General features: G+C 38.2%; 3 protein-coding genes across 6 annotated transcripts in view; 2 read left to right on the top strand and 1 right to left on the bottom strand.

Annotated features, from left to right (window-relative positions):
• The window catches only part of TMEM225 (transmembrane protein 225), a 58,936-nt gene extending 56,826 nt beyond the window's left edge, over positions 1-2,110 (top strand). For 3 of the 4 annotated variants that reach the window (XR_004316838.1, XR_004316837.1, XM_032472308.1), the window contains 2 exons: positions 151-297; positions 1,433-2,110. Coding sequence is in view for 2 of the 4 variants with exons in the window: in XM_032472308.1 (XP_032328199.1) it covers positions 151-297; positions 1,433-1,452 (167 nt within the window). In the remaining 2 variants the exon portion in view is untranslated. Of the gene's footprint in view, positions 1-150; positions 298-569; positions 705-1,432 lie in introns of all 4 variants that reach the window. The other variant, XM_032472307.1, reaches the window with a different exon arrangement.
• Positions 2,111-9,876: 7,766 nt separating this feature from the next.
• LOC102513377 (olfactory receptor 8B3-like) lies at positions 9,877-10,970 on the top strand. Its single transcript, XM_014565175.2, is given in 2 exon segments — positions 9,877-10,186; positions 10,189-10,970. Coding segments are annotated over 2 exon segments (930 nt in total). The 3' UTR covers positions 10,809-10,970.
• A 10,753-nt stretch (positions 10,971-21,723) lies between these two features.
• Positions 21,724-22,838, bottom strand: LOC102518147 (olfactory receptor 10S1). The gene has a single exon (XM_006174374.2). The coding sequence runs from the start codon at positions 22,836-22,838 to the stop codon at positions 21,837-21,839; it is 1,002 nt and encodes a 333-aa protein (XP_006174436.1). The 3' UTR covers positions 21,724-21,836.
• Positions 22,839-27,830: the final 4,992 nt, after the last annotated feature.

Below are 27,830 nucleotides of genomic sequence, written 5' to 3'. Positions count from 1 at the left end.
CATTTAGCTTCAAATCTCTAAGCCTTAATTATTTAATCAAATCTCCCACCTCATTCCCATTTTTACCTAGGGATTTGTGGGCCCCAGGGGGGCAATGAACCCAGAAGAAATATCTGTCCTTCTCTCAATATAACTTCTGCTTTCCAACAGATGGCCTGAAGGTGGTCAGAGACATGATGCTTTTGGTCTTCAGCCTTTCCTTGCTTCATAACCTGCTCCTGGGTTTGGAATTCACCTATATGATTCCTCAAACTAAACATATCCTCTTCATGACTGCCTCCCTCAGTTTCTTCACAGGTAACTTCCCTGTCTTCCCTAACACAGACTTGGAGGCATGCTTGGTTTGTGGGTCCAGGCTGTTGTCTCTGACTAACTCAGCCTTCCTAGTTCTTTGGCTTCGATATGCAGCTTCTGAGTTGGATCTACCACTGAAGTGGGATTGGCCTTTGGGTAAGGTGCAGTTGTGCAGGGTCGGGGTTTGGAAGTCAGGCATACCTTGGGCTAAGACTTGAGCAGAAGAGCCAGAGTTCCTTAGAAGAGACTTTTCTTACATTTTGTCTGGACATCAGGTGCCCTTCTGCTCTCTGCACTGGTGCTGTATCAACACCACCTAAGGCAAGCTGAATCTGTGTATCACTGTAGTTACAGAGTCACCTGGAACTTCTTCATTGCTTACTCAACTATTTTCTTCTTTATTGCCTCTGGTGAGTGTCTTCAGGGCCCCTGATGGGTGATGAAAACCAATCCATGCCTGATAGAGGGGAGAGTGAAAGGATGGGAAAGGGAACAGGGGGAAAGGTGCCAACCCTTGCATTTTAAAGGGCTAATGTTTGGTGGAGTCACATTCCGAAAACACTTCCTACAAGGATAGCATTGGATATGAGGGCTGAGTGAGATGTTCAACATGCTTGCCTCAGAGGGAGCTCCTCATTTCCTCCTTTTCTACTTTCTTTCACACCCTCCCCACTTCGGGGCAGGGATGACCGTTAACATCCTGATGAAGGAGAGTGGCTGAAAGGAAATGTTCACTTGGAGAGGGCAGTGACCCAGAGGGTGCAGTGTTCTCGTCAGTGCCGCCCGAGGTCAGAGAGTAGCAATACCTAGAGCTCAGTGGCTGCCTGCCGACACTGGAGGCGCTCCTTTTCTAAGAAGTCTTTAAAATTTCATTTGGAATTGTAGTTCCTAGCTCAGAAGCATGTCCTCTTTCAAAAAAAAAAAAACCTCAATTTTGTTGAGTTGAGCAGCATTTGAGCTATTCTGCATACAGTCCAGTCTCTTCTGCCAAAGCCTCCCCCTTCTGAATGGCTTGGGGGCAGTTCCGAGGGAACCACTGGGCTTTGGATCAGGGTCTCTCTGCCGATACAAAAGGGAAATGTTTCTGTGACTTTTCATTGTTCCTTTATGACCCTCCCTTGGCTTCTCTTTCCTACAGCACAAGCAGTCCATGAATAGCTCTGCCAGCCTCACCATCATCCCTGAATCTGCCCAGGAAGGTCAGGTTATGGAGCAGTCTGGGGCTTCCGTCAAAGATCTTGTGTTACCAGCGGACGCTGCAGTGCCTCGCAGTATTGTCCATGTGTATGCCACACAGGCCAAAGACTCTCCAAGCAGAACGCAAGTCCAAGGCCGTCGTGTAACCTGGACTCTGTGATCTGACGACTTATCTTTCAGGTGTACATTCGTCTTAATGGAAGCAGCATGTGGGTATGTGCTGTGTGTATATCCAACCATATTGTCTATGTTTGGCATTATGCAAATGACTGTGACTGATCAGGGTCTATAAGAAGATCCAGAAGCTTAAAAAAAATTTTTTTTTTATCCTGGTGAGCTTCTAATTTATTCTCATCATTTAAAGACATTTGTTATTAATATAATAAATATTACCATACACCTAATACTTGCTGTATTGTTAACTCTATACATCACAAAGATTTAGAATACTATATACTTTTTTTTTTGACAACTCTCAAAGTACTTTTTATGGGGACCAAATCAAAATAACTCTCTATGAAAGGCTCCAGGGAACTCTGTGCAGGCAGAATTATATACAAACATAATCGTGTCACTCAAAAGATTAAATTAATACTTTGGAACAATCTACAGTGTATAGACCTAGACCATGATTCCCCAGTGCCTCTTTTTTTAGGAACATACATATATTCATTTTCATATTCTTTTTCACCATAAGTTACTATAATATATTAAATATAGTTCCCTGTGCTATACAGTATGAACTTGTTGTTTATATATTTTATATATGTATCAGTTAGTATCTGAAAATCTCGAACTCCCAATTTATTCCTTCCTAGCCCGTTCCCCACCATGATAACCATAAGTTTGTTTTCTATGTCTGTGAGTCTGTTTCTGTTTTGTAAATAAGTTCATTTGCTTCTTTTTCATAAAATTCCACATGTAAGTGATATATGGTATTCTTTCTCTTTCTGGTTTACTTCACTTAGAATGATGATCTCCAGGTCCATCCATGTTGCTGCAAATGACATTATTTTATTCTTTTTTATGGCAGAGTAGTATTCCGTTGTATAAATACACTGTCTTAGAGCTGGCATTGAAACAAAATATTTTGACTCATGATTCAGTGCTCTTTCTGCCACTTCTGTGTTAATAGCTTCCTTCTTTAAAAAGGGGCAATTGAGATTTGACACTTACATCAGATTAAAAAAATTATATTCTAGACCTGTGCTGCCCAGTACTGTAACCACTAGCTACGTTGTAGCCACTGAGCATTTTGAAATGTGACTAGTTTGATTTGAGATGCACTGTAAGTATAATATGCCTTGTGAACTTCAAAGATTTGAATGACAAAAAAAAATCATGTAAAGTAACTCAATAGCTTTTATGCTATTACATGTTTGAAAGATAATATTTTTTGGGTATACTGAGTCCATCCCCAATAAGGGTCCTCCTGCCTGGTGTCACTCACACCAACAGAACGAGACTGAGTTCAATTCAGAAGCAAAGGAAAGCTTTATCCTTTGATGACAGAGTAGAGAGGTGTGAGCTCACGCGCTAGAGCCCAAGGTCTCGCGAGAAGGCTGTGGGTGGGGCGGCTTTATAGGGATCTCCCAGCGGGGAGGGGCGGGGCTCTCGCGAGGCTGCGCAGGCTTGTTGCTGCGGGCTCCCTGGGCAGCGTCTCCGCACACGGCCCGCAGCCGCGGCCGCCATCTTGGGTTGAGTTTGGCAGGCTGTGCTTCTAGAAGCAGTCTCTGAGCTGAGCTGTTGGGACACCTATTTCCGAGAAACGCAGGTCTGAAGTACTGAGGACGAGGCCTCCCCGTGCGACCTCCTCTGAGCAAGCGGAAAAGGTAAGACTTGGTTTTTATTATGCAGATTCTGTTTTTATTTCCCAGAAATTGTGAATGGGCTTTGTTGGTGACAGATGCCTCCTGTGCCTCTTGTCCTGCTCCTCATTCTTGCGGGGCACTGAGGGGTGCCGGTCTGTTTTCTGGAACTACTTCCTGCTGATGCCGGGCGTCTTCGTAACCCCCAGCTGGGGAGCAGAACTTCTCCCAGCTGCCTTTAGTTGTGTTTGGTTGTCAGCAGGCCTCAGCCCTAGCTGTTTGTATCCCTCAGTAACCATCGTCTAATCTTTTGGGGACAAAGGACATGAGACAATTTAGGATTCCTGGCCCAAATATTGGCAAGAGAATAATGATCACCTGTCAGATTTTTCCTAAAAATGAAGGTGTCTTGGTCTTTGGCCTGTGGGCAAAATTGTGCCCTGATGTCTAGGCTCACTGCTGGCCCTGCTTTGGGTGTTTTTTGGAGAGCGGCTTCAGGTCAGAGAGGGGGTCATACAAGTAGTCAAAAGGGGCCGTCGCTCAGGTTGTCTCTCTGGAGTTTGAGGCTGGGGGCTTCTTCCCTCCAATGTGACGCCCCCATGGATAGAACAATGCCCTGCAGTTTCAGGGCAGATGAGTGTTTGGGATTACAGAGTGGGGTCCATCCCACGTAGGAGTGAACTAGTCTTGTGGGCGGCTGGTTTTCCAGGGCTTTAGATGTACCCAGTTTCCCAGCCAGAAGTGGGGGAGGGCCAGATGAGTGTGGGCGGGCAGCACCTGGTCACCTATTCTGTGAAAGCGTTCATGATTTATTCCACCTGGAGGGCAGACTTGAGTTGTTCCATTTCAAGGGAGTTAAGGTATCTCTTCTCTTTGATTTGGGGAATGGGTCTACGTACATACAAATACCCTTCACTTTAACCTATCCATTGGGGCTAACGCCATGCTGAGCAGGGCAATTGGAAGCAGCTTAATCCAATTTTCTTGAGTTTCCTGACACAGCTTGACTGTTTCAAGGTCTGATTGGGTCTCTCTACTTTCCTTGCTGATTGGAGTCTCCAGGCTGAGTGCGAGCAAGGTCCATTCTATGCCTAGGGCACTCCTTTTCCCCTTCCTAACTTGAGACACAAATGCCAGACCATTATCACTTTATTGGGATCCTGGGAGCCCAAACCTGGGGATTATCTCTTAGTAATGCCCTAGCCACTTCAGCTTCCATTTCAATTCTAGCAGGGAGTGCTTCTGTCTACCCAGAAAATGTGTCTACTAGCACCAAGAGATACCTGAAATTGCCCTGTACTCGTCATGACTGTGAAATGAATCTGCCAGTCTTCTATAGGATATGTCCTTCTGGTCTCAATGGGCCTTACCGGGGGGCCTCCGGAGGGTACGGTGTTGGGGTTGTTCATTGTGCACAGGGGGCATGTCTCAACTATCTAACTCATACTTTTCATGCCAGGAGTTACCATGACCTCAGGTAACCGATTACATAGGGCTTTCCTCCCATAGTGAGTTCCTTGATGAGCCTCCCTAATGGCTGCACAAGCTGCATCTGGGGAAAGAAGTATTTTCTTTGTTCATTAACTACCCACCCATGGCCTCCTGGCTCTTTCATTGAAGCTCCGTTTTTTGGCTTTATCTAATTCTTCCTTTGTGTAGATGGGGGAATCATGGGATGGATCTGGCTTTCGAGGTATGAGGACTCATTGCCAAGTTACTGGTTCTAGGGTCATCCTTTTGCCAGCTGTGTCTGCCTTGTTACTTTCCTTTTTTAACTCTTTATCCCCCTTTGGTGACCCTTGCAATGAATTACTGCCACCTTTTTTGAAAGTGTACTGCTTCTAAGAGCTTCAGATGCTTAAGCCATGCTTCACCTGTTCTATGCAGTAATAGCTTTTTAAATTGCTTTTGAATTTCAAAAATTACATGACCTGAATTAGGTGAGTCCGTGTAGTAGATTATTTTGGAGGGTGGTCAGATATATAAGATAAAAATTTTAGCTCTGGCCTAGTGGAACTTATAGTTTAGTAGATGGCTACATAGATACTGGTTAGCATCATTCATTTTTACGTGGAGTAAGATGTAATTTATATAAAAATTCTTCCTATAAACTAAACATCCTAATACAATGTGTTGTAACCAGCTATTGGAATGCATATTACACTGCCGTGGGATCTCTTAGTCTATGTATAGGTGAAAAAACACTGAAATGTAAAATGGTACAGTTCTATCTTTCATGCAAGGAGGTTCTTCAGAGAGGATGCAGAAGTTTTTTAAGGATGGGCTTTACATGATCATGCAATGCATTCTGGTGGCACAGAGAAGCAGCAGAGAGGTTCAGAGGAGAAAGCAAGAGCAAAGAAAGCTGGTTTCAGCTCTTGGAGAGAATAACCTAAAATAGGGCCTCTCAAACTTTAATGTGCACGCACATCTTGGGGGGATCTTGCTAAGGTGCGGATCCTGGTTCAATTCCTGTGGCTTAGGACCTGAGACTGTGCATTTTAACAGATTCCCTAATGATGTTAGTGGTGCACGTTGAGTCGCAAGGACCTCGAGCAGAGGAATGTAGAACAACAGGAAGTACAAACTGCCCAGGGTGGAGCAAACCTGGCCGTATTGAAGAATCAGAGAAGGCAGTATGGCTGAAGAGTAGTGAGATGGGTGAAGGTGGTACAAAGGAGGTTAGATATGTAGGCGAATGCTAGATCATGCAAGGAGTTGTAACCTTATTCTAAGTACAAAGAGAAGCCACTGGTATATTTCAAAAGCAGAGTGATGTAATCCGTTTTACACTTGAAAAATATTTTCTAGTTGTGGATTAGCATATCTATAGAGGTGTGCACGTGTGTGTGGGCGTGTATATGTTGTGGGGGGGGCGTTTTGATAGGGAAAGGTGGAGCTGTTGGTCAGAGTAAACACTCAGAACACTTTGCGTCTCCTGAAATTATATTGGAAATAGAAGATGTAATTTTAATGGCAATAGACATGAAAATGGATGGATTCAAGACACAGTTTTGATATTGAATCAATATGGCTTGCTGTTGAATTCAAAGAGTGATGCCAGAGAATGATACATGTTGATAAAGTAAAATAAAAATTTAGAAATTAGGACAATAAAAATAAAATGAGTCGAGGCCTCAAAGAAAATAACAAAAATAGAGCAAAAAAGCCTAAATTGTTGCAAAGTTTGAGCTTAGTGTCTGAGTTTCTAAGTAGCCAAAACAAAGGTATTTGTGATAGTAGAGTTAGCTACACAACTCACGTTAATAGAAAAAGGAAGCATTTCAGTTATTCACAGTAAGCAATTTTCTTACAAAGTTGTAAAAAAAAAACTCACCTCCAATTTCTTCCCCCTCCCCCAAAGAAACAAAAAATTTACATAGATTTTATATGAGTTACTAAAAGATGCTAGGAGGTAGAGCTTTTGAAAGGAGAAAAGTTATGTTTTTATATAAAGTATACCTCCTTGGGTTCTGTCTGCCTCATGGAATACCTTTCCCTTGATACTGCTAAGTTAAGTTGGGCTTAAAATCTTTTACTACTTTAAAGAAGATACTCCTCACCCATGTTTAAAAGATTAATTGAGAAAATTGAGAGAGAGGAGGCTAGAAATAGATTAAACCAGGGATATAGATCCCCCACATAAATAGGTTAAATAGAAAAATTGTATCATAATCTCAATTGATGCAGAAAAAGCATTTGTTAAAATCCAGTCATTCGTGTTTATCAGCAAACTTGAAATAGAGGGCAACTTCTTAGTAAATACTTAGGTATGAAGTTGTGTATGGTTGCTTTATGCTGATAATTACAAAATATTGAGGAAAGAAGTCAAAGAAGATCTAAATAAATGAAGTCATACCATGCTCATGGATTAGATGACTCAAGAGTAAAGATATTAGTTTTCCCAAAATAGTTAATGAAATTCCCATAAGGCCCCAGCAAAGTTTTTTTTTTGTAGACACAGAAAAAGTTTTTCTAATAAATGGAAAAGCACAAATGTTAGAATAGCTAAAACAATCCTGTGAAAGGGAAATAAAGTGAGAGGAGTCACTCTGCACACTGCTGAGTTCTACTGTATAGCTATAATGTAATCAAGATGGTTTATTATTGATAAAGGGAAGATGCATAGATACAAAAAACAAAGTAAAGCATCAGAAATAGATCCACACAAATATGTGTAACTTTTTTTTTTGACAAAGATGCAAAATCATTTGAATGCAGAAAGGATAGCATTTTTAACAAATGGCACAGAAGCAATTGGATATCCATGGTCCGAGAAAAGAACCTTGACCCTTAATTCTCACACCTGGAAAGTTGAAAGAAAATACAAGCTACAGAGCAGGAGAAAATATTTTCAAATCACAAAGAACTAGTGTCTAGATTAGACAAATTGCTTTCAAAATTAAACAGTAAGTAAATAAATAATCCAATTAGTAAATGGCAAAACATATGAATAGACAATTCAGAGAAGGTATTCAAATAGTAAATAAATACATGAAATAATGTTAAAAATCATTAGCCATTAAAGATATGAAAATTAAAGCTAAGAGGAGATATAACTACAAACCCATCAGAAAAACTGAAAAAAAATAGCGACAACACCAAATACTGGGCAGGGATGCAAAAAAAAAAAAAAAAAAAAAAAAAGACTAGATAAATAAGTTTTTAGAAATTAGCCAGTTTCCTATAAAACTAACCATGTGATCACCATAAGGCTCAGCAGTTGCATTTGTGGGCATTTATCCCAGATAAATAAACTTACACTCACACAAGGAGCTATATACAAATGTTAATAGCAGCTTTTTTTTGATAATAGCCCCAAACTGGAAACAACCTAGATCTCCAACGGGTGAATGATTAAGCAGCCTGTAAAACATTCATACCATGGCATAGTACTACTCAGCAATAAAAATGAACCAACTACTGATACAGACAAAAACTTGGATGAATTTCCAGGAAATTGCACTGAGAGAAAGAGCGATTCTCCAAAGTTTATGCCCTGTGTTATTCCATTTATATAACATTCTTGAAAAGGCAAAATTATAATAATGGAAAACAGGTTAGTGGTTGCTTAGAGTCAGGGATGAGGGGAAGAAAGATGTGGCTATGAAGGGACAACATGAGGGATCTTTGTGGAGATGGAACTGTTTTGCATCTTGAACGTATCAATACCAATATCCTAGTAGTGATAGTTTATTATAGTTTTGTAAGATGTTAGCATGCTGGGAAACTTGATACAGACATGATTTCTCTCTGTATGTTAAGAATATTAAAAAAACCTGTAGGCAGACTCTGGAAATTTTCCATTGAGGATATGGGAAGACACAGAGAAATAATTTATACAATAGATTTAAGAGATGAAGATGATTGAAAAATATGGGTTTATTTTTAACTCTGTCTTGGGGGATGTACAATCCCTGGAGTGAAGTGTAAACTAGATTAAAATACTGAGTCTCTAAGGAATTAAAGAACATGATCCAGAGTGTAAATACAGTCCCCTTATTTCTTTTACACACAGACTCTGTTCCCTGGGGGAGAGGCTGAGCAAGCTCCTACCCTGTTTATAATCAAGTGAGCTTTACCATTAAGCTCACGTTCAATCTTCCGTTCTTATCAATAAACAATGCTGTTATTTATTTATTTATGCATGCTGCTTGAGAAGACATTCATGATCTGAAATTAATACTTGTAGTTCAGAAATGTTTCCAGGGCATATCTGAAATTAAGTTTGGGTAGCATCCTTCTAGAATCAAAGGAACCAAAAACCTTAGAATCTGAAACTGCCTTTCCAGGACCACAAGGGTAAATACCACAGATGAATTCTAAGGTTTCTGGACTAAGGAAGGTGAGTTTCTGAATTCTGTTGATATGAATGTCCTTGTTTTGAGATGGAAGCCCAGGGGTGTAAGATCGGCTACTTTCCTTCCCATTTCGGGCAGTCCTGAGATGTAAGTGAAACTGTTGAGAGGACGTGTTCAGTGGGGAGCAGAGGGTGTTTAGAGGTTAGGAGGCCCAGGAAGTGCAGTATCTCAGGCAGTAAATTCCCTCTTCCTGCACAGACTCCTGCTTTTCTACATTTATGGCTCTTACTCTGTGACATGGGGTAGGAAGTTAACCTCTCCTAGCCTTTGGTCCCTTTCGGGTTAGAGACAATCTTCTTGGTTCCCATGCCACCAGGTCTAGTCTGCATTAGAGGCCAGCCTAGAGACTAGGGTCTCTGCCTACAGTTTTACTGGTAAGGGGAGGGCTTAAGTGAATGAAGAAATGATGAGATGAGAGAAGGAAGATTCTGTTCTAGTCCATCCCTCTCATCCCTCGGTTTTTCCAGGCAGCACTGCCTCCCTTCGTATGCTAAGTGTCTGATGCTCTTTGCTTAGCTTATCAAGACTCATCCAGGCAAAGTCCATGTCACTTACTATCATGGTAATGGTAAAGGCAGATTCTGTGAGTCCAGGCGGGGCTAGTCTCAGAGATGCCCAGTACATACATTCTCCTGTAGGATGAGACATCGTGAGAAGATCTGTTTTTCTCTAACGTAACCCTTTTCTCCCATGTCCACAGATTCTCTTAGAGAAGAATGGCTCCTGGAAACGATTCTTTCGTGACTGAATTTATTCTAGTGGAGTTAACAGACCATCGAGATCTCCAAGTTCCCTTGTTTATCCTGTTTCTAGTAATGTATATGGTCACTGTGTTGGGAAATTTGGGCTTGATAACTCTAATTGGGCTGAATTCACACCTACACACCCCCATGTACTTTTTCCTCTTTAACTTGTCCTTTATAGATCTTTGCTTTTCTTCAGTATTTACACCAAAAATGCTGATGAATTTCGTGTCAAAGAAGAATATTATTTCTTACATGGGGTGCATGACTCAGCTCTACTTTTTCTCTTTTTTGTCATTTCTGAATGCTACGTGTTGACATCAATGACCTATGATCGCTATGTGGCCATCTGTAAGCCACTGTTGTATAACATTACCATGTCCCGTGCAGTGTGTTCTAGGCTTGTTTTTGGTTCATACTCGATGGCGTTTTCTGGCAGTATGGCTCACACTGGATGCATGTTGAGACTGTCCTTCTGTGATGCAAATACCATCAACCACTACTTCTGTGACATCCTCCCTCTGCTCCAGCTCTCCTGCACCAGCACCTACATCAATGAGATGGTGGTTTTCATCGTGGTTGGCATCAACATCATTGTGCCCAGTCTCACCATCTTTGTCTCATATGGTCTCATCCTCTCCAGCATCTTTCGCATCAGCTCCACAGAAGGCAGGTCCAAAGCCTTCAGCACCTGCATTTCCCACATCATTGCTGTTTCTCTGTTCTTTGGATCAGGTTTATTTATGTATCTCAAACCATCTTCCGCTGAGTCAATGGATGAGGGAAAAATATCTTCTGTCTTTTATACTAATGTGGTTCCCATGATGAACCCCTTAATCTACAGTTTGAGGAACAAAGATGTTAAAATTGCTCTGAGAAAAACTCTGAGGAGAAGAAAGTTTTGACAAATCAGTCTCGGTGCAGGTAGTCATAGGAGATGAGATTCCCTTTGTTGCAGCCTTCTTGTCCTGTTTCTTTCTCACCATCGCGAAGGAAATTTGAGTCTCCTCTCAAGTTGTTTCTGATTTGTAGGTCTTCTTTCTTTCATCACCATTTTTACAATTTCCTTTCCCTCATGTTTCCTATTTAAAAAAAAAATAAGAAATAAACTTGTCTCTTTTCTCAAGTTATCTTATGGATTTTGTTGTTTTTTTTTTTTCAACTTGGAAAAAGATAAATGGTTCTGCTAGTGATCAGTAAAGGAACACTAGTGTGACTTTAAAGTCTTTTAAAAGTATAAAATAAATATCCAGTAAATCCACACTGATATAAGTAAGCGTTTGAAATAAAATATGATAAAAGGTGTAATTAGGAAACATTCTGGTCTTTAACAAGAGGACCATTTTTGTTATGCCCCGAAAAATCAACGCTTTCGCACTGACTTCGGAACAGCTGTGTCTTAGTACACAGGCTCCCATGGTTTACCTGTTTGATTCTCAGCTGTGACAACTTCAGTAGAATTGTGCTTTCTCTCATAACTCCTTTTGTTACATTTCATGTAATAGATAGAACAAAAAACTAAAAAATGACAATTCTGTACTGTGCATGCAAAACAACTGACTTGTTTCCTCTGACATATCCGTCCTTTCAAAAGAAGTCCAAATAGCTATATGGTACTTACATGCACTAACTAAAAAATCAGATTTCCTCTGTTAAAGTTTTGCCATTCTTAACTTTCAAAATCTGTATGTAAGTCTGTTTTTCTGACTAATCTTTTGCAAAATAATCTGAAAGAATGAAACCTAGTTTTAAAGAACATTTTTTTTCTGAAATTAAAACAGATTTCACTGGTATTTTAGGTCTTATCAAATAAGAGAATAAGGACCAGTTTTTTGGGGATGGGGGAAGTAATTTTTTTCACTTCAAAAAAAACTGAAGTATAGTCATTTTACCATGTTGTGTCAGTTGCTGGTGTACAGCATAGTGTTTCAGTCATATATATATATATACACACACACACACACATACTCCTTTTGATATTCTTTGTCATCATAGGTTACTACAGAATATTGACTATAGTTCCTCCTGCTATAGGAGAAGAGAAGAAACTTGCTGTTTATTTTATATATAATAGTTAGTATCTGCAAATCTCTAACTACTATTTTATCCCTTCCCACCCCTTGCCCCTGGTAACCTTAAGTTTATTTTCTATGTCTGTGAGTCTGTTTCTGTTTTGTAAGTAAGTTCACATATAAGTGATATCATATGGTATTCTTTTTCTTTCTGGTTTACTTCACTTAGAATGATGATCTCCAGGTCCATCCATGTTGCTGCAAATGGCATTATTTCACTCTTTTTTTATGGTTGAGTAGTGTTCCATTGTATAAATGTACCACAACTTCTTTATCCAGTCACCTGTCAATGATGGACATTTAGGTTGTTTCCGTATTTTTGCTATTGTAAATAGTGCCGCTATGAACACTGAAATTTCAAAATACCTTTTCGAATTGAAGTTCCCTTTGGATACATGCCCAGGAGTGGGATTGCTGTCTCATATGGTATGTCTGTTTTTAGTTTTTTGAGGATTCTCCAAACTGTTTTCCATAATGGCTGCACCAAACTGCATTCCCACGGACAGTGTCGGAGGATTCCCTTTTCTCCACACCCTCTCCAGCATTTATTGTTTGTTGACCTTTTAACAATGGCTGTGCTGACTAGTGTGAGATGATACCTCTTTTTAGTTTTGCTTTGCATTTCTTTGATAATTCTTTGATGTAGAGCATTTTTTTCATGTGCTTATTGGCCATTTGTATGTCTTCATTAGAGAATTGCTTATTTAGGTCTTCTGCCCATTTTTGGATTGGGTTGTTTGGTTTTTTCTCATTAAGTTGTATGAGCTGTTTGTATATTCTGGAAATTAAGCCCTTGTCAGCCGCATTGTTTGCAAATATTTTCTCCCATTCCATAGATTGTCTTTTCATTTTGTTTATGGTTTCCTTTGCTGTGCAACAGCTTATAAGTTTAATTAGGTCACATTTGTTTATTTTTGCTTTTATTTCTATTGCCTGGGTAGATTGCCTTAGGAACACATTGCTAAGATTTTTGTCGGATAATGTTTTGCCTGTGTTTTCTTCTAAGAGGTTTATAGTGTCTTGTCTTATGTTTAAGTTTTTAAGCCATTTTGAGTTTATTTTTGTATATGGTGTGAGGGAGTGTTCTAATTTCATTGATTTACATGTGGCTATCCAGTTTTCCCAGCACCACTTGTTGAAGAGACTGTTCTTTTTCTATTGTATATTCTTGCCTCCTTTGTTGAAGATTAATTGACTCTAAGTATGTGGGTTTATTTCTGGGCTCTCTGTTCTGTTCCATTGATCCATATGTCTGTTTTTGTGCCAATACTACGCTGTTTTGATTACTGTAGCTCTTTAGTATTGTCTGAAGTCTGGGAGGGTTATTCCTCAGCTTCGTTCTTTTTCTTCAGTATTGCTTTGGCAATTCTGAGTCTTGTGATTCCATGTAAATTTTAGGATGATGTGTTTTAGTTCTGTTAACAATGTCATGGGTAATTTCATACAGATAGCATTAAATCTGTAGATTGCTTTGAGTAGTATGGCCATTTTAACAATATTGATTCTTCCACCCAAGAGCATAGGATATCTTTCCATTTATTTAAATCATCTTTAATTTCTTTAATCATTGTTTTGTAGTTCTCCATGTATAAATCTTTCATCTCCTGGGTCAGGTTTGTTCCTAGGTTGATTGGTTTGTTTGTTTGTTATTTGATGTGATTTTAAAAGGGATTTTTTTTTTTTTTTACTTTCCTTTTCTCACATTTCATTGTTAGTGTAAAGAAATGCAACTGACTTCTGTATGTTAATCTTGTATCCTGCTACCTTGCCGAATTCTTTTATTAGCTCTAGTATTTTTTGTGTGGATTTTCTATATATAGTATCATGTTTTCTATATATAGTATCATGTCACTTGCATATAGCGATAATTTTACAGAATCTTTTGCATTTATGTTCATCAGTGATATTAGCCTGTAATTTTCTTTTTTGGTAGTGCCTTTGTCTAGTTTTGGTATCAGAGTGATGGTGGCTTCATATAATGAGTTTGGGAGTGTTCCCTCCTCTTCAGTCTTTTGAAAGAGTTTGGGAAGGATTGGTATGAGTTCTTCTTTGTATGTTTGGTAGAATTCTTCAGTGAAGCCATCTGTTCCTGGACTCTTGTTTGCAGGGAGATGTTTTATTGCTGATTCTATTTCATTTCTAGTGATCAGTCTGTTCAAATATTTCTTGATTAAGTTTTGATGGACTGTATATTTCTAGAAACTTGTCCATTTCTTCTAGGTTGTGCAATTTGTTGCCATATAGTTGTTCATAGTATTCTCTTATTATTGTTATTATTATTTTTGTATTTCTCTGGTGCTGATTGTAATTTCTCCACTTCCTGTTCTTATTTAATTTTTGTCCTCTCTTTTTTCTTCTTGGTGAGTAACCTCACCAAGAAGGACCAGTTTTAACCCACTCTTTGGGCCACCTCAAATACTAATAAAAATGCAACAGTATGAACGCACTCTGCATTGTCTACAGACATTCCCAAATAACAGATATTGTTTGTCTACTGAGATATTCTTTTCTTTTGACATGGAAAACTTTTATAAAAACAGACAATCATTAAAAGAAAAGCAAAATGAAAAATCCAACCAAAATCAACACTTTCATATAAATAGAACTAGCTGAGTGAAAATCAAGAATATTGAGTCAGTGGATGCATGGGATATGAGTTGTCATTTAAAAGCCTTAAGTCAAGGATTTAGCAATGCTGAACATTTAAAAAGCAAACAAGCAAGCTGACAACCCAGCTATGCTAATTTCAAAATACTTAAATATTGAGTGGAGATTAGAAAAACAGTAAAGTAGTAAATGTTATTATAGTTATCTGAGAATATGTTTAAATTGTCTCTTGATACATCATATTAAGGATTTCTGAGTGGTTGTATTTTTCCTGTTATCTCAAAAGAAAAGTAACCTAACATCCTACTCTAAAAAAGACACTGTCAAAATTTAGTTTATTCATCAAATATTTCTCTCAAAATTATCATTGCTCTTTGGGCTGCAGTTTGAGGTCTTTGTACTTTTGAAATACATTTTGGAATACTGTATGGAAGTCAACAGAACAGGAGTGCAGGTCTAAGTTTTAAAAATATCAAATAACTTTAGCTTTTATCCTATCCAGAGAAATCTTGTGAGCCCCATAATATTTCTAGAGACTCCCAGGAAGTCATAGAAAGTCTTTCTTTTCTCCTTATTTTGTTTTCTATTCCTTCTTTTTAACTTCAGTTTTTAACAATTAGTAGTTTATCTCCTTGAGATGCTGTCCTCTCTCTCTTTCTACCTGGTTCCCGATGAATGTGGCCAGAGCCATTGGTCTTCATCCCCAAAACCACGGTTAATGTGTGGTCATTGTGTATTATAAGTTTTAATCAAAGATTTATGGACAGTGGAGGATAATTACAGTATTCTACAGATCAGGATACAAATTCAGAATAAAATGTGGTTTCTAAATCTCATTGACATTCCCTTGAGGGGCCTCATTTATTGACTGTGTCTCTTTGGATTGTGAACTAATGAGACATTCCTGGGAAATTTTTCCTCCCTTGCCCTGTTCTCTGAATTATAAGACCCTGAAAATATTTCATTTCATAGTCTTTTTCTTTGTAGAAAAATTTAGCTTTCAAAACAAATGTTTTCTCATATGTTTACTAAAATAAAAATAAAATGAAGTCGGCAGAAAGTATACTAGAAAGAATGGTAGACTTGAAATCAGGAGGCTAATAATCTATTCTAGATACTTCCGTAAAGAAGCTGTGTGACTAAATCATTAATCTCTCTGAGATCCACTATTCTATCCATATAATATATATTGACAATCTAATGTGCTACTTTGAATGTAGAAAGGTGAATATGAAATCTCTGAGGTAAATATGAAAGAATCCATGGTGTTTACAGCTGCAAAGTGGGGTATATTTCAGAGTGTTTATGGAATCTCCTATAATTGTGAAACACAGGCATTTGAAGGAGTCATTCCTGACCACTGTAGAGAGAGAGAAAAGAGTAGGGACAGATCATCTGAGTCATGCTTCTAATGGCACATTACCTGTAGCATTTAAGAAACTCCCCAGTGTGCAAGGTGTTACTTTATTCATTATTAAAAGTCAATGACTTTTAAAGTTTGATCATGCCGAGTGTTGGCAAAGATTTGAAGCAGTCAGAACTCTCATACAGTACTGTGGGGAATGTGCAATGGAAAATCACTGTGGAAGATATTTTGATAGTTTTTAAAATAAATATATGGCCAAGCTATTTCACTGTTAGGTATTTATGCAGGAAAAATGAAAGCATATGCCCCTACATATACTTGTACACAAATGTTCATAACAACTTCATTTTTAATAGTCAAATATTTGAAATTTCCAAAATGTTCATCAACTGATCAATGAATACATACATAATTGTGGTGTATCTGTACAATAATACTCAGCAGTAGAAAGGAATAGACTATTGATATACAAAACAACTTGAATGAATCTCAGAATTATTAAACTGAGTGAAAGAAGTCAGAGAGAAAAGAGTGCATGCTGTATGATTTCATGTATAAACAATTCTAGAAAATGCAAACTTACCTGTAGTGTCAGAAGATCAGTGGTTGCCTGAGTTACAGAGACATGCAGGGATGGGAGAGAGGTCTTATAAAGGGGCATCAAGAAACTTTTCGGGGACAGTAACTATGTCCATTCTCTTCATTGTGGTAATAGTTTCAAGAATGTATACCCTATGTGAAAGCATGTCTAATTGTGTGCTTCAAACATTAGGATTTCAAGAAAAGACCCTCTGGATGAATTAGGAGTTTGGGATTAACAAATCTGCACTACTATAAATAAAACAGATAAGCAGCAAGGACCTACTAAAAAGCACAGGGAACTATATTCAATATTTTGTAATAAAAGAATCTGAAAAAGAGAAAAAGAAGACCCTCTGGCTAAGGTCACTATAAGATGTAGTTAGCTAATGACTGAATGGAGATGTCCTTAAATTCCTTGAACCATGAAGTCTCCAAGTCTTTGTAAGGAGCCCTGTTTGTACTGGGTATGTTTTCAGTGTTCCAGCTTTCACTTCCCTATGTGCACAGAACTGCAAGATCAGCAGAGTGAGAAACTAGGACATCTCAGGTCTGTCTTGGGCTTGGAAACAGTTCTGCATATGTGTGTGGTCTTCCATATTCCCAGGAATATATCAGAGATTTTCAAAGGCCCCTATGTATCTCTCATTCCACAGTTTTTTTTTTTTTTTTTTTTTTTTAAGATTTTGCTCAACTTCTTGTTTGCCCCAACTCTTGCCACCATGTCAGGCAGCTGCAGTGTTGGCAAATTGCTGCTGATTTTGGCCACTGCCCTGGGAAATGCTGTTCCCAGTGAGAAAGCTCTGAGTCACGTCAACTAAACATGAACCCTGCAAGTAGGGGTTTCCAGTTAGCTGCCAGATGGGTCAAGTAATGACAGTTTTCTGCCAATGAGCTTTTTAGGGACTTCCAAACCCATTCTGCCCCTCTGGTAGTCGTGAGGCCGCTGATTTTCATGGCTACCATGATTACAAGGTTGTTGATTTTCAAAGCTCTACGTAAAGCTGGTGAGAGAGGGATAGGAATGGAGCAAGTTAGTGCCACAGAATTCTGTGTTCTTACTGAGATATAAATTTTTATAAATACACCTCAGATTGTTTCAAGACCTGGTTTCATTTCCAGAGTTCTGAAGAAAAATGATTTTTGACAATTTTTACCATTGTTCTCATTAGTTTTATGCAGGAGTAGATTTTTGGAGGTCCTTGCTCTGTCATTCTGGAAGTTCTTTAGTGATTATAAGATACATGAAGGATCAGAATATAAAGAACAGTAGGTAAATTATTTGGAAATACAACCAATGTTATCTTAGAGATACTATGTCTGTGTGTATATGTTAGTGGCAGTGACCACGCACAGCAGAGGATTGTGTGTTTTCTGTTAATTTTTTGCCTTATAACAAAACATCTCAGAATTTAGTGTTTTAAAACGATAACAATCATTTAGTTCATCACAAATCTGCATTTTGTGCCAGGTGTGGTGAGGAAGGCTCAGCCCTTCTTCACTTGGGGTAGGCTGAGTGAGATTAGATGGCTCAGTCACGTAGCTGGTAAGTCTGCACTCACTGTGGTCTGGGAACTTAGCTGCTGAGTTCCCAAGACTTCAGTACCTCTTCTTGTGGCTGTTTGCCCTTCCCCAGTGCATGGTGACTGCTTCCAAGAGCAAGTGGCTTAGAGAACCAGGAGGAGGCTGCATTGCCTTTAATGATCTCACATCAGATGTCACATAGCAGCTTCCACATTTAGCAGGGAATGTATGGACTGCCACCTCTTGATGGGACGGTGTCATAGTTTCTTTTTGGAAGTACATTTGAAATGGGAGATATTGTTGTGGTCATCTTTGGAAAATACAGTCTGCTCCAATATCGTAGAATTTAGTAAACTTTTTGAGAGAGTGTGTGTGTGTTTGTGTGTAATGGAGAGTAATCTGAGTTCAGGGTCCCTATTAAAAGTTTGGGGAATCCTTATATCAAAGAGAACCTCCTTGATTAAAAACTAGTAAAGCTGGTTCTTGAACACTGACTCCAAAGCTTATATATTTGTATAACATTCTGGGCAAATATCTCATAATAGCTTCTCTAAAATCTGTGTTCTCCTGGCTTTAATGTTTTAAGACGTTTATCCTAATTTATATAGCAGACATTATGTTAGTAATAATTAAAGTGGGAGGTGGAGAAACCTGACAATGAAAATTCTAAGTAATAGAATATTTTGAAAGAAATACTATTTCATTAAATTCTAGCATTGCCAGTGGGGACGGGGGACAAAACTATATGATTTACAGATTTTCACATTATTTAAACAATAGCCAGAAATCCTAAGAAACCTGCATATTCATTATTTGAATGCCATTGCTACTGTGGAAGTCCTTCATTCTGTGAGAATATTTAGTCTACCTGATTACACGCATCATGATTTCATTTTACACTGTACCTTCAGGGATACTGATGAACCTCTCCCTCAGAAGCTCCCTGCTATAGGATGACCAGTAGTAAGAATGCTAAGTTACTCACTCTTGTAGTGTGTCCTTCCCTGCAAACTATCATGTCCAAATAATGTTTTTGTTTCCTGTCCATTTGACATATTTGCCATCAAGAAAATATCAGTTTGTTACCTCTTTGCATTGGAGGGAAAATAATAGTCTTAGGTCGCCGTCTGCCTCTTGTCAAGTGTTGTTTTCATTTTAATCAGTACTAATTAATTCTCTAGTCCTTTTCCCTTTAAATTTCAGGTGAACTTGTAATAGTGTAAATACTCCAAATCTAAATTTAAAAATGACCCAAAGGTCAACATATCTGAAAGGAGAAAACCACTGAGATTAACACTTTTTTTTCTTCTTCCCCTACTGGATAAAAAACAAATTTTCTGACTTGATAACTTTACTGTGATCTGTCTTGTTCTATTTCCAGGTCTTGAATACTGGGCTGAACAGATATTTTACTGAGTTAACCTTTGTTTGGAACATATAAAAGGTAGAAAGCACCTGTGTTCTTAAAGTTCTTATCATCTAGTCGTGCACATGAAACATGCAAGAGCAAAGTAAGGCAGGATTTCTATTAGTGCCATTATGAAGGCCTATAATAAACCAATGAGATGGAAAACCCAGGCTGCCAGAGACAGACGTGAAGATACAAGAGCAGAGTTCAAGACGGTAAAAGATTCTTTCTAGATAGGCAGATATAAAAGTGTCAAGGCCAAAGTTGAGAAGGAAGGAATAATATAAGACTAGAATTGCATAGCTACATTCGTCTTCCATTATTTATCCTATAATTTCAAGGAAGCAGCCATTTGACAAGGTAGATAAGTGCTTTAGGACAGGACCAAAGCTTGTTTTAGCACTGTGTCCCATTTTGTATTTGGCTCTTCACATATTCTATCTGTGCTTAAAGTCTCCTCTCATGGGAATGACGGGTTTGCCTGGGCTACTTCTGGCCTTCTTATAGATGTATCAGTAACGCTGAGATACTGGAACAAGGGAGATAGCTCTGAATTTTAGATGAATGCTGCGTCTTCACTGCGTTTCTTTCTATTTCCAATCATTTTCCCCTTCCAAGAATGCCAGGTTCAGACCCTGTATTTATTACAGGACTAGGTACTATTCAAAGGTCAAGGAGTCCTTATCTCGAAGAGAACCGCCCTTGGTTAAAAGTCTAAAATAACCTTGAGACTTCTAATGTAATTGGGAGTTCATAAATGACAGGGACTAGATTTGATTCTCTCTAAAATATTATTGTGCAATTGAAGTATGTCATCTCTGGAGCCATACAGAGTTAATTGAGTCGGAATCCTGGCTTCAACTCTCACTGGTTGCATGGCTTTAGGAAAGTTATTTTACCTCACTTAGTTCCTTCATCTGTACAATTTAAGTGAATGGCATTCTCTTAAAATATAGTTCTAGGGAGGAATAATTAAGATAAAGCAACTGTCATAGTGCCTTGCACATACGTGCTTCAAAAATGATTACAGTTACTATTCCAGTTCTAACAGTCTTTCCATTTTTCCCCAATTTTCTCCTTAATTTTTCTCCCTTAAAACACTTCTAATATGATTCTGTAAAATGCCTCTCCATCGCCAATGTCATCATCAAAGTTAATGTTTTCTCTCGCGTCTAAGATGTTATAATAGTCTATTAACTGGTCATTCCAGAACCTGTCTCTTTTTTCCTCTCTCTTCTTATTTACCCCATGTTTTAGAAGTGAAAAATGTGGCTTCTCAGGATAAAGGTGTTCATACAGGAGAAGAAAAGGAGAAACAAAGAGGTAAAGTGTCTAGTATATAATCTAAACTCTTTAGCCTGGCATTCAAGGCCCTTCTCAGTCCATAGAGTAGTTTAGGGTCATTCATTCACTTTTTTGAATGCAGCATGACTACTTCCACTTCTATGGCAAGCTACTTTAACAAGAACCTTGAGTTATCTGTCACCTCAGAGTCTAGTTTTATATATATATATATTTTTTTTTTTTTTTTTGGTAGTTGCTTTCTCTGTGTTCAATGAAGATATCAAAATCTGGCTAGTTCTTCAGAGACAGTGTTAAGCTTAGCTTGTATATTAAGCACTCTGACTTTAACTTGTTTTGTAGGAAATGGAAACATTTGTAGCAAGCACTTAATATAGTATCTCATTTAGTTCTCATAAAATCCTACCAAGTAGTTAATTTTAATCTTACTGTATTAGAAGAGCACACTGAGACACCAAGTTATATAAAATAAGCACAAGTTTCTACATCTAATGACTGATGGAATCAGGATTAGAATACTGGTAGGTCCACCTGACTTCAAAATCCATGGTATTTCTACTACTTAGTTATATAGCATCTTGAGTGAGAAAATAAAGATAATGACACTGTCCTTGGGCAGGTTGCTTTTCTCCTTGTAGTTGTATTTTATTCTAAAAACTGTGGTTCCTTCTCTAGCCGGGAGACACAAAGATTCATTTATTGTCTATGTCTGTATTTTCATTATCAGTGTTTTAAAATTTGCATTATATTTAATACAGTTATTTCATAAAAAGTTTTAAAAAGTCATTAAAATGAATGAGGATACGAATAGCATTTCACATACCTCTGAGCCCTAGAACTTAGATGTTAGAAATAATCTGGGCTTCACCTAATCCAGTCCTGTCCTTTTACAGATGAAGAATTTGTGACTGAAACACTGAAACAGGTCACCTGGTGGAAGGGAGGGGAAAACAGTTCTTGGCTGAGCTGAAATTCAGTTTTTTTGATTTCCACTTGAATTATGTTCCCTTCTTCCCCTTTTGATAGGGGAATAGATGCTTTCCTGGCAGACAAATTAAGAGAATCGCAGTGCAGGTCACAGGGGTGGGCTGCCTGCTGGAGACTCTCTGGACCCTCGGCTCAGAAGTCTTCGCAGAGCCTGCTTCACCTCCTTGTTGCGCAGAGTGTAAATGAAAGGGTTGAGCATGGGCGTGACTATCGTGTAGGAGACAGCAGGGGCCCCAGCTCCTGCCCCTGCCCCGCTGGAGCGAGGCTGCAGGTAGATACAGACGGGCGGCACGTAGTACAGGAGCACCACTGTGAGGTGCGAGGTGCAAGTGGAGAAGGCGCGCTGCCGGCCCTCGGCTGTGCGGATGCGCAGCACCGCCGCCACGATGAAGATGTAGGATGTGACAATGAGGATCAGGCAACCTGTAGCCACGATGCCAATGTTGACTAGCATGACAAGCTCATTAACCGTGGTGTCTGCACAGGCCAGCTTCAGCACAGGGGGGATGTCACAGAAGAAGTAGGCGATGTGACGGGGCCCACAGTAGAGCAGGTGGAAGGTGAGGGAGGTATGGATGGCAGAGTGCACAGCACCTATGGCCCAGGTGATCCCAGCCAGCCCTGCACACATACGCCTGCTCATGGCCACTGGGTAGTGCAGGGGTTGACAGATAGCCAGGTAGCGGTCATAGGCCATGACTGTGTACAGGAAGCACTCGGTGCTGGCCAGAAAGTGGAAGCAGTAAAGCTGTACAGCGCAGCCTCCAAAGGAGATCATCTTCCCATGCAGAGTCAGGAGGCCTGCCATGACCTTGGGCACTGTCACTGTAGACAGACATGCATCCAGGAAGGAGAGGTGCCCCAGGAAGTGGTACATAGGGGAGCGGAGGCGAGGGTCAGAGCCCACAGTTAAGAGAATGAGGAGATTCCCAGTCATGGTGCTGCTATAGAGGAGGAGGAAGAGGAGGAAGAAGAGGCTAGGATGTTCAGCTGTGTACATCAGACCCTCCAGGAAGAAGGAGTCCACCACAGTCTGGTTGGAGTCTTCTGTCTCCATGGCCATCTTCTCACACACAGAAGAAACTGACATCAACAGACGTAAACAGCCATCCTCCTTTCCTGAAATGTCGTTAGTCATTGGTCTATGTCATCTTGGTCTTGCCTCATAAATGAGAGAAAGATGTGCAAGTTCAATTCACTCCCTTGACCTAGCCTAGTGTTATCTTGCTACCCTTTCAAAATAAGTCTTTCAGCATGAGATCCACAACCTGCAATTTGAGGCACATAAAGGACTATAAAAATTATTTGGAAAAATGTACTCTGCAAATAATAGCAATATAAATATGGATTATAAATCTTATTCTCATGGAGCACATATGTTTTGCAAATAATCCAGAATTGTGATGCCTCTGCTCTGCTAATTTATTCTGCCATACTTAAGATATGCATAGCCAGGTTCTTACTGCCTTGTGTCAGCAGGGAGTTGCATGTCATCTTCTGGGGAGACCTGCCCAGGGTTTGGGTGTATTACATCAGCCAGGAACATAGCAGTCCTATCCATTCTTCACCCAGAGGGAGTTCTTTAGAATTTCAGGTCCCCACAACCAACTCTCAAGTGTATGACTAATACAGCCTTAGAGACTTGACGGAATAATTATCAGGGCAAATTGTTCAGTACATTTCATGCTCTTCCTGTAAATCTTTATTTCAACCTTTTGGGAAATGTTTTCCTATTCCATTGTTGTTGAGCCTGAAATGAAATTTAAGAGTTTTCTTCAATTTTTTTCAATCCTTTTACTCTTAAACCTAATTATATGAAAATTTTGTTTAAACTGATCATTTCTGTTGTATCTTCAGTTCCCATAGATTTTACTTAACCCTGCCTCTGCATATTTATACCTAAATTTACACAATGGTGTTTTATGTCTCAACTCTCATCCCAATCTCACTCACTTCTCTAACATATCAAATGTTTCTATATTCCATTTCTTTGTCAGTCTTCTTAAAACAACATGTTTATCTCTCCCATTTATAGTTCCTCTCTGCCTAAGGCATAAATTGACTCTGTGATGTTCAAAATTATCTGCAAACTGTTTCCTTTATTATCAAGAAATCTTTATCTTCTGCAATCACCTGAAGAAACCCTTCTTATCTAGGGATGCTGTTTGCCTCGTCTCCTCAATTTGCCATAGTCTCCCCCACCCCACCTCCCCCAGTCTTATCACAGCATTCCACTAACCTCTGCCTTCACAAATCTACTCTGTATGGTTAAGTTCGAGCATTAATTCCTCTAGATGCCCTTTATAAATATTTCATCTCACACTGATTTATTCATTTCTGGCACATCTGATCTTTGTGACAATCATTAATAAATACCTCAGCATGTACTGCACCATTTTAGTGTTCCATGTGCATATGTCACGTCTTCCTAAGAGGGACATAGGGATGATATGCTTCTCCAGTTTCTAATGAACGTTTTTGTGATAGAGCAGTAGAAATAGCAAGGAGCCAGGTTTATTTGGATGCTTATAAACTTAAGTTTAAATCTCTGGTCAGCCACTGTTAGTTGAAAGAGAACGATCATGCTGCTTAATTTCTCGGTTCTTCCATTCATCAAATTTAAAATGAGGATGTAATTATTTGTGGCGGTTATTTTTTTCCTTAGAATAGAGTAGGACACATGGCATATGGCCTTAAATTTCTTCAGACTCATTAATTTATTCAATGCAATATTTCCTATGATGCTCTTGACAAAAAAACTATATAGTTCTGCTTAAACAAATTCAGTAATGGAGTAAGCCCTGTTTAACAGGAGACCCCATTCCAATGTTGGGTAGATCGATGTGTTACAGTGTCCAGTTGTTTATGTGTATATCTGATATTTCAGCCAATTAACATCAGATTTGCCCTCTTCATGCTCACTGGAATGGATGTGATTTTTTTTCAAAAAAGACAAAGAGTAACAGGAGTTATTGGTTGTGGAGAAACTGAAACCTCTGTACATTGCTAGTGAGAATGTAAAATGGTAGAACCCACTTTGAAAAACAGTTTGACAGTTTCTTTGAAAAATTAAATATGAATTTACCATATGATCTAGCATTTCCATTCAAAGGAATCCACACAAGAGAAATGAGAACTGTCTATATAAACATAAATGTTTATAGCAGAATTATTCATAATAGCTAACGCCTAGAAACAATCATGTTTGTTGTTCATCAACTGATAAGTGGGTTAAAAAAAAGTATGTCTGTAAATGGATCATTCGGTAATAAAAAGGAACAAAATTCTAATGCTGTTTATAAAATGGATAGAACTAAAAAACATGATGCTAAATGAAAGAAGCCAGACACAAAAGGTCACATTTTTATGCTTCCATTTTTATGAAATGTCCTGTTAAGACAAATATATAAAGAGAGAAAGTAGATTAATGAATGCCTGGGACTGGGGTAAGACCAGCGAATGACTACAAATGGTCATGAGGGATCTTTCCGAAGGGTTGGAAATACTCTAAAATTGGATTATGGTAATAGTTGCACAACTTTGTAAATTTAAAATCTTACAGTCATTGAATTTTACGCTTAAACAGTTGAATATTATGGTATACAAAGCATACCTCAGTGAGCTATTAAAAAAGGAAGAAGGAAGTCAAAAGAAGGAAGGTCTGCCAAGTGATGCAAAACATGATTTAAATAAATGGAAACATTGTTTGATTAAGGATGAGTATAAAAAAATTTAAATTCCTTCTAATTTAAAAAACTTTTTATTTTGAAATGTTAAATTTATAGAAAATTTAAAAAGAATAGCATTCACAAATATTTTGAGCCAACTTCTCCTAAAGTTGGCAAGTTGTAAGCTATAGTAAAATTATAAAAGTCAGGAAATTAGCATTAGTACCATACTATAAACTCACCTACAGACCACATTCAAATTTTACCAGTTTTTCCCCCAGTATCCTTTTTCTTTCCCAGGAACTGACACAAGATCTTAATCTTGACCAATCTGTGACAGTCCCTCATTCTTTCCTTGTAGTTAATAACTTTTACTCTTTTGATGAATACTGGTCAATTATTTTATAGAACGTATCTCAATTTGGGTATGTATGATGCTTTCTCATGAGAAGACTGACATTATGAATTTTTGGCAATAATACTACAAAAGTGATGTTGTGTCCCTTTCTGTATATGTATCATTTCAGGGTATATATGATGTCAATATGTCTTCTTATTTATGTTAAATGTCCTGGGGGAGATACTTTGCGACTATGCTTATCTTCTGTATCTCCTCAAACTTTCAAGCACTAAATTTTAGAATCATCCATGTGTTTTGCCTGGAAACATTACTTTGTTGTTTGTCTAATGGTGATTTAAAAAAAAATCCCTCAGTCCTCTATATTATTGATTGGTATTCTTCTGTAAGGAAGAATGGTTTATTTTTCTCACTTATTTATTTATTCAGTTATCTTTATTAGCAGGGATTCATGGATATGCATTTTATTTTCTGATTAAATATAATGCAGTATAATAATTATTTTGTTATTCAAGTTGTACAATTTTGGCCATTTGGAACTCCCTTCAGTTTGTCCTCTGTATTTTATTGACACGCTTCATCTTTTTCATACACGTTCTCATTTCTTGGCACAACAGAGTGTTCCAGGCTCCTGTTGTCTTTTTCCTTTCCCAGCCCTGGGCTCCAGGACTTCTCTCAGGAGCCCTTTGATTGGAGAATTGTAGTTAGAAACCAAGATCTCATTTCTAAGTACATTGCTCATCGCTACTAAAGTGTCTCTACTTCTAGAACCTCTCAACAAATAGGAAATATATGTATGAATACTAACCCATCTGTGTTTATTTCTGTGTCTATCAGCACAAATTGTAAAGGCCGTTCATTTATAATGATACTTCTAAAATTCCAATCCAATTTCCAACACACTTCTGCACTCTTTATTTGTAATTTCTTTCTCTGACAATGAGAAACCCACTTCTCATTACCTAAATTTAGCCACTTACATACTCAATTATTTTCTTTGGTTGCTTTGATTGTGAGTCAGAATTCAAAAGTATTCCCCTATACGATGGTTAAGAAGTAATTCACTCGTGTTTTCTTTTACTACTTTATGGTTTCATATTTTACATTTAGATTCCAGATATTTGCAGTTTATTCCTTGCTAAGGTGGGTGAGAGATGGACCTAATTTTATATATATATATATTTTCCCCAAATGGCTACCTAGTTATCCCAGCACCATTTGCTAGGAAGTCCATCTTTATCACAGAGATTAAGATGCCAGAATTATTATATAATAGATTTCCATTAGTACTTGGATCTATTTCTTGACTTCTATTCTAGTCTGTGTATCTATTGGTCCATTCAAGTGTCAGTACCATATTGTTTTAAGTATAGAGGTTTTATCATATGTTTTAGTGCCTGGCAGTTTTAGCCCCTGTGCTCACTTTCTTTTCTAGTGTCTTATTGTACATTCTTACATGTTTGTGTTTCCGTATGAACTTGTCAGACTCCATAAGTGACTTATTTTTATTGAGATTGTGTCATACTTATAAATTAATTTAGGGAGAACTGTCATCTCTATAATTCCAAGTCATGTTATCCAACGACAGAGAATGTTTACAGTTGTTCATGTATACTTTTTCAGGAAGGTATTAAAATTTTCCTCATAAAGGTTTTGTTCGTATTACGTTTATTTTTACATATTGAATCTTCTTTATTTCTTTTGTGAGTGGAATTTTCTCTGCTAACGTATTTTCTAACACTTTATTGTTTTTGTATATGGAGACTTTGATTTCTAAATATTAAATCTTGTTTTATTACTGGATTTTTAAATTGTTCGAGTTGGTTTTACTATTGATTGGGATTTTCCAGGTATACTATCATATTGGTTGCATATGGAGACGGTTCTAGTTTTTCTGTACCCATTCTTATTCCTCTAATATTCCCTATTTATATCTCTTGCCTAAGTGTATTAGCTAACACTTCTAATATAATGTTAAATATTAGCAGAGCGAGTGTGCAACCTTGCTTTGTTCCTGTTTTTATTGGAAATGCCTCTAGTGTTTTCCAATTAAATA

This window comes from Camelus ferus, chromosome 33 (genome assembly GCF_009834535.1).
Source record: "Camelus ferus isolate YT-003-E chromosome 33, BCGSAC_Cfer_1.0, whole genome shotgun sequence".
Classification (NCBI taxonomy): domain Eukaryota; kingdom Metazoa; phylum Chordata; class Mammalia; order Artiodactyla; family Camelidae; genus Camelus; species Camelus ferus.
This window is presented reverse-complemented; position numbering and strand designations above follow the sequence as displayed.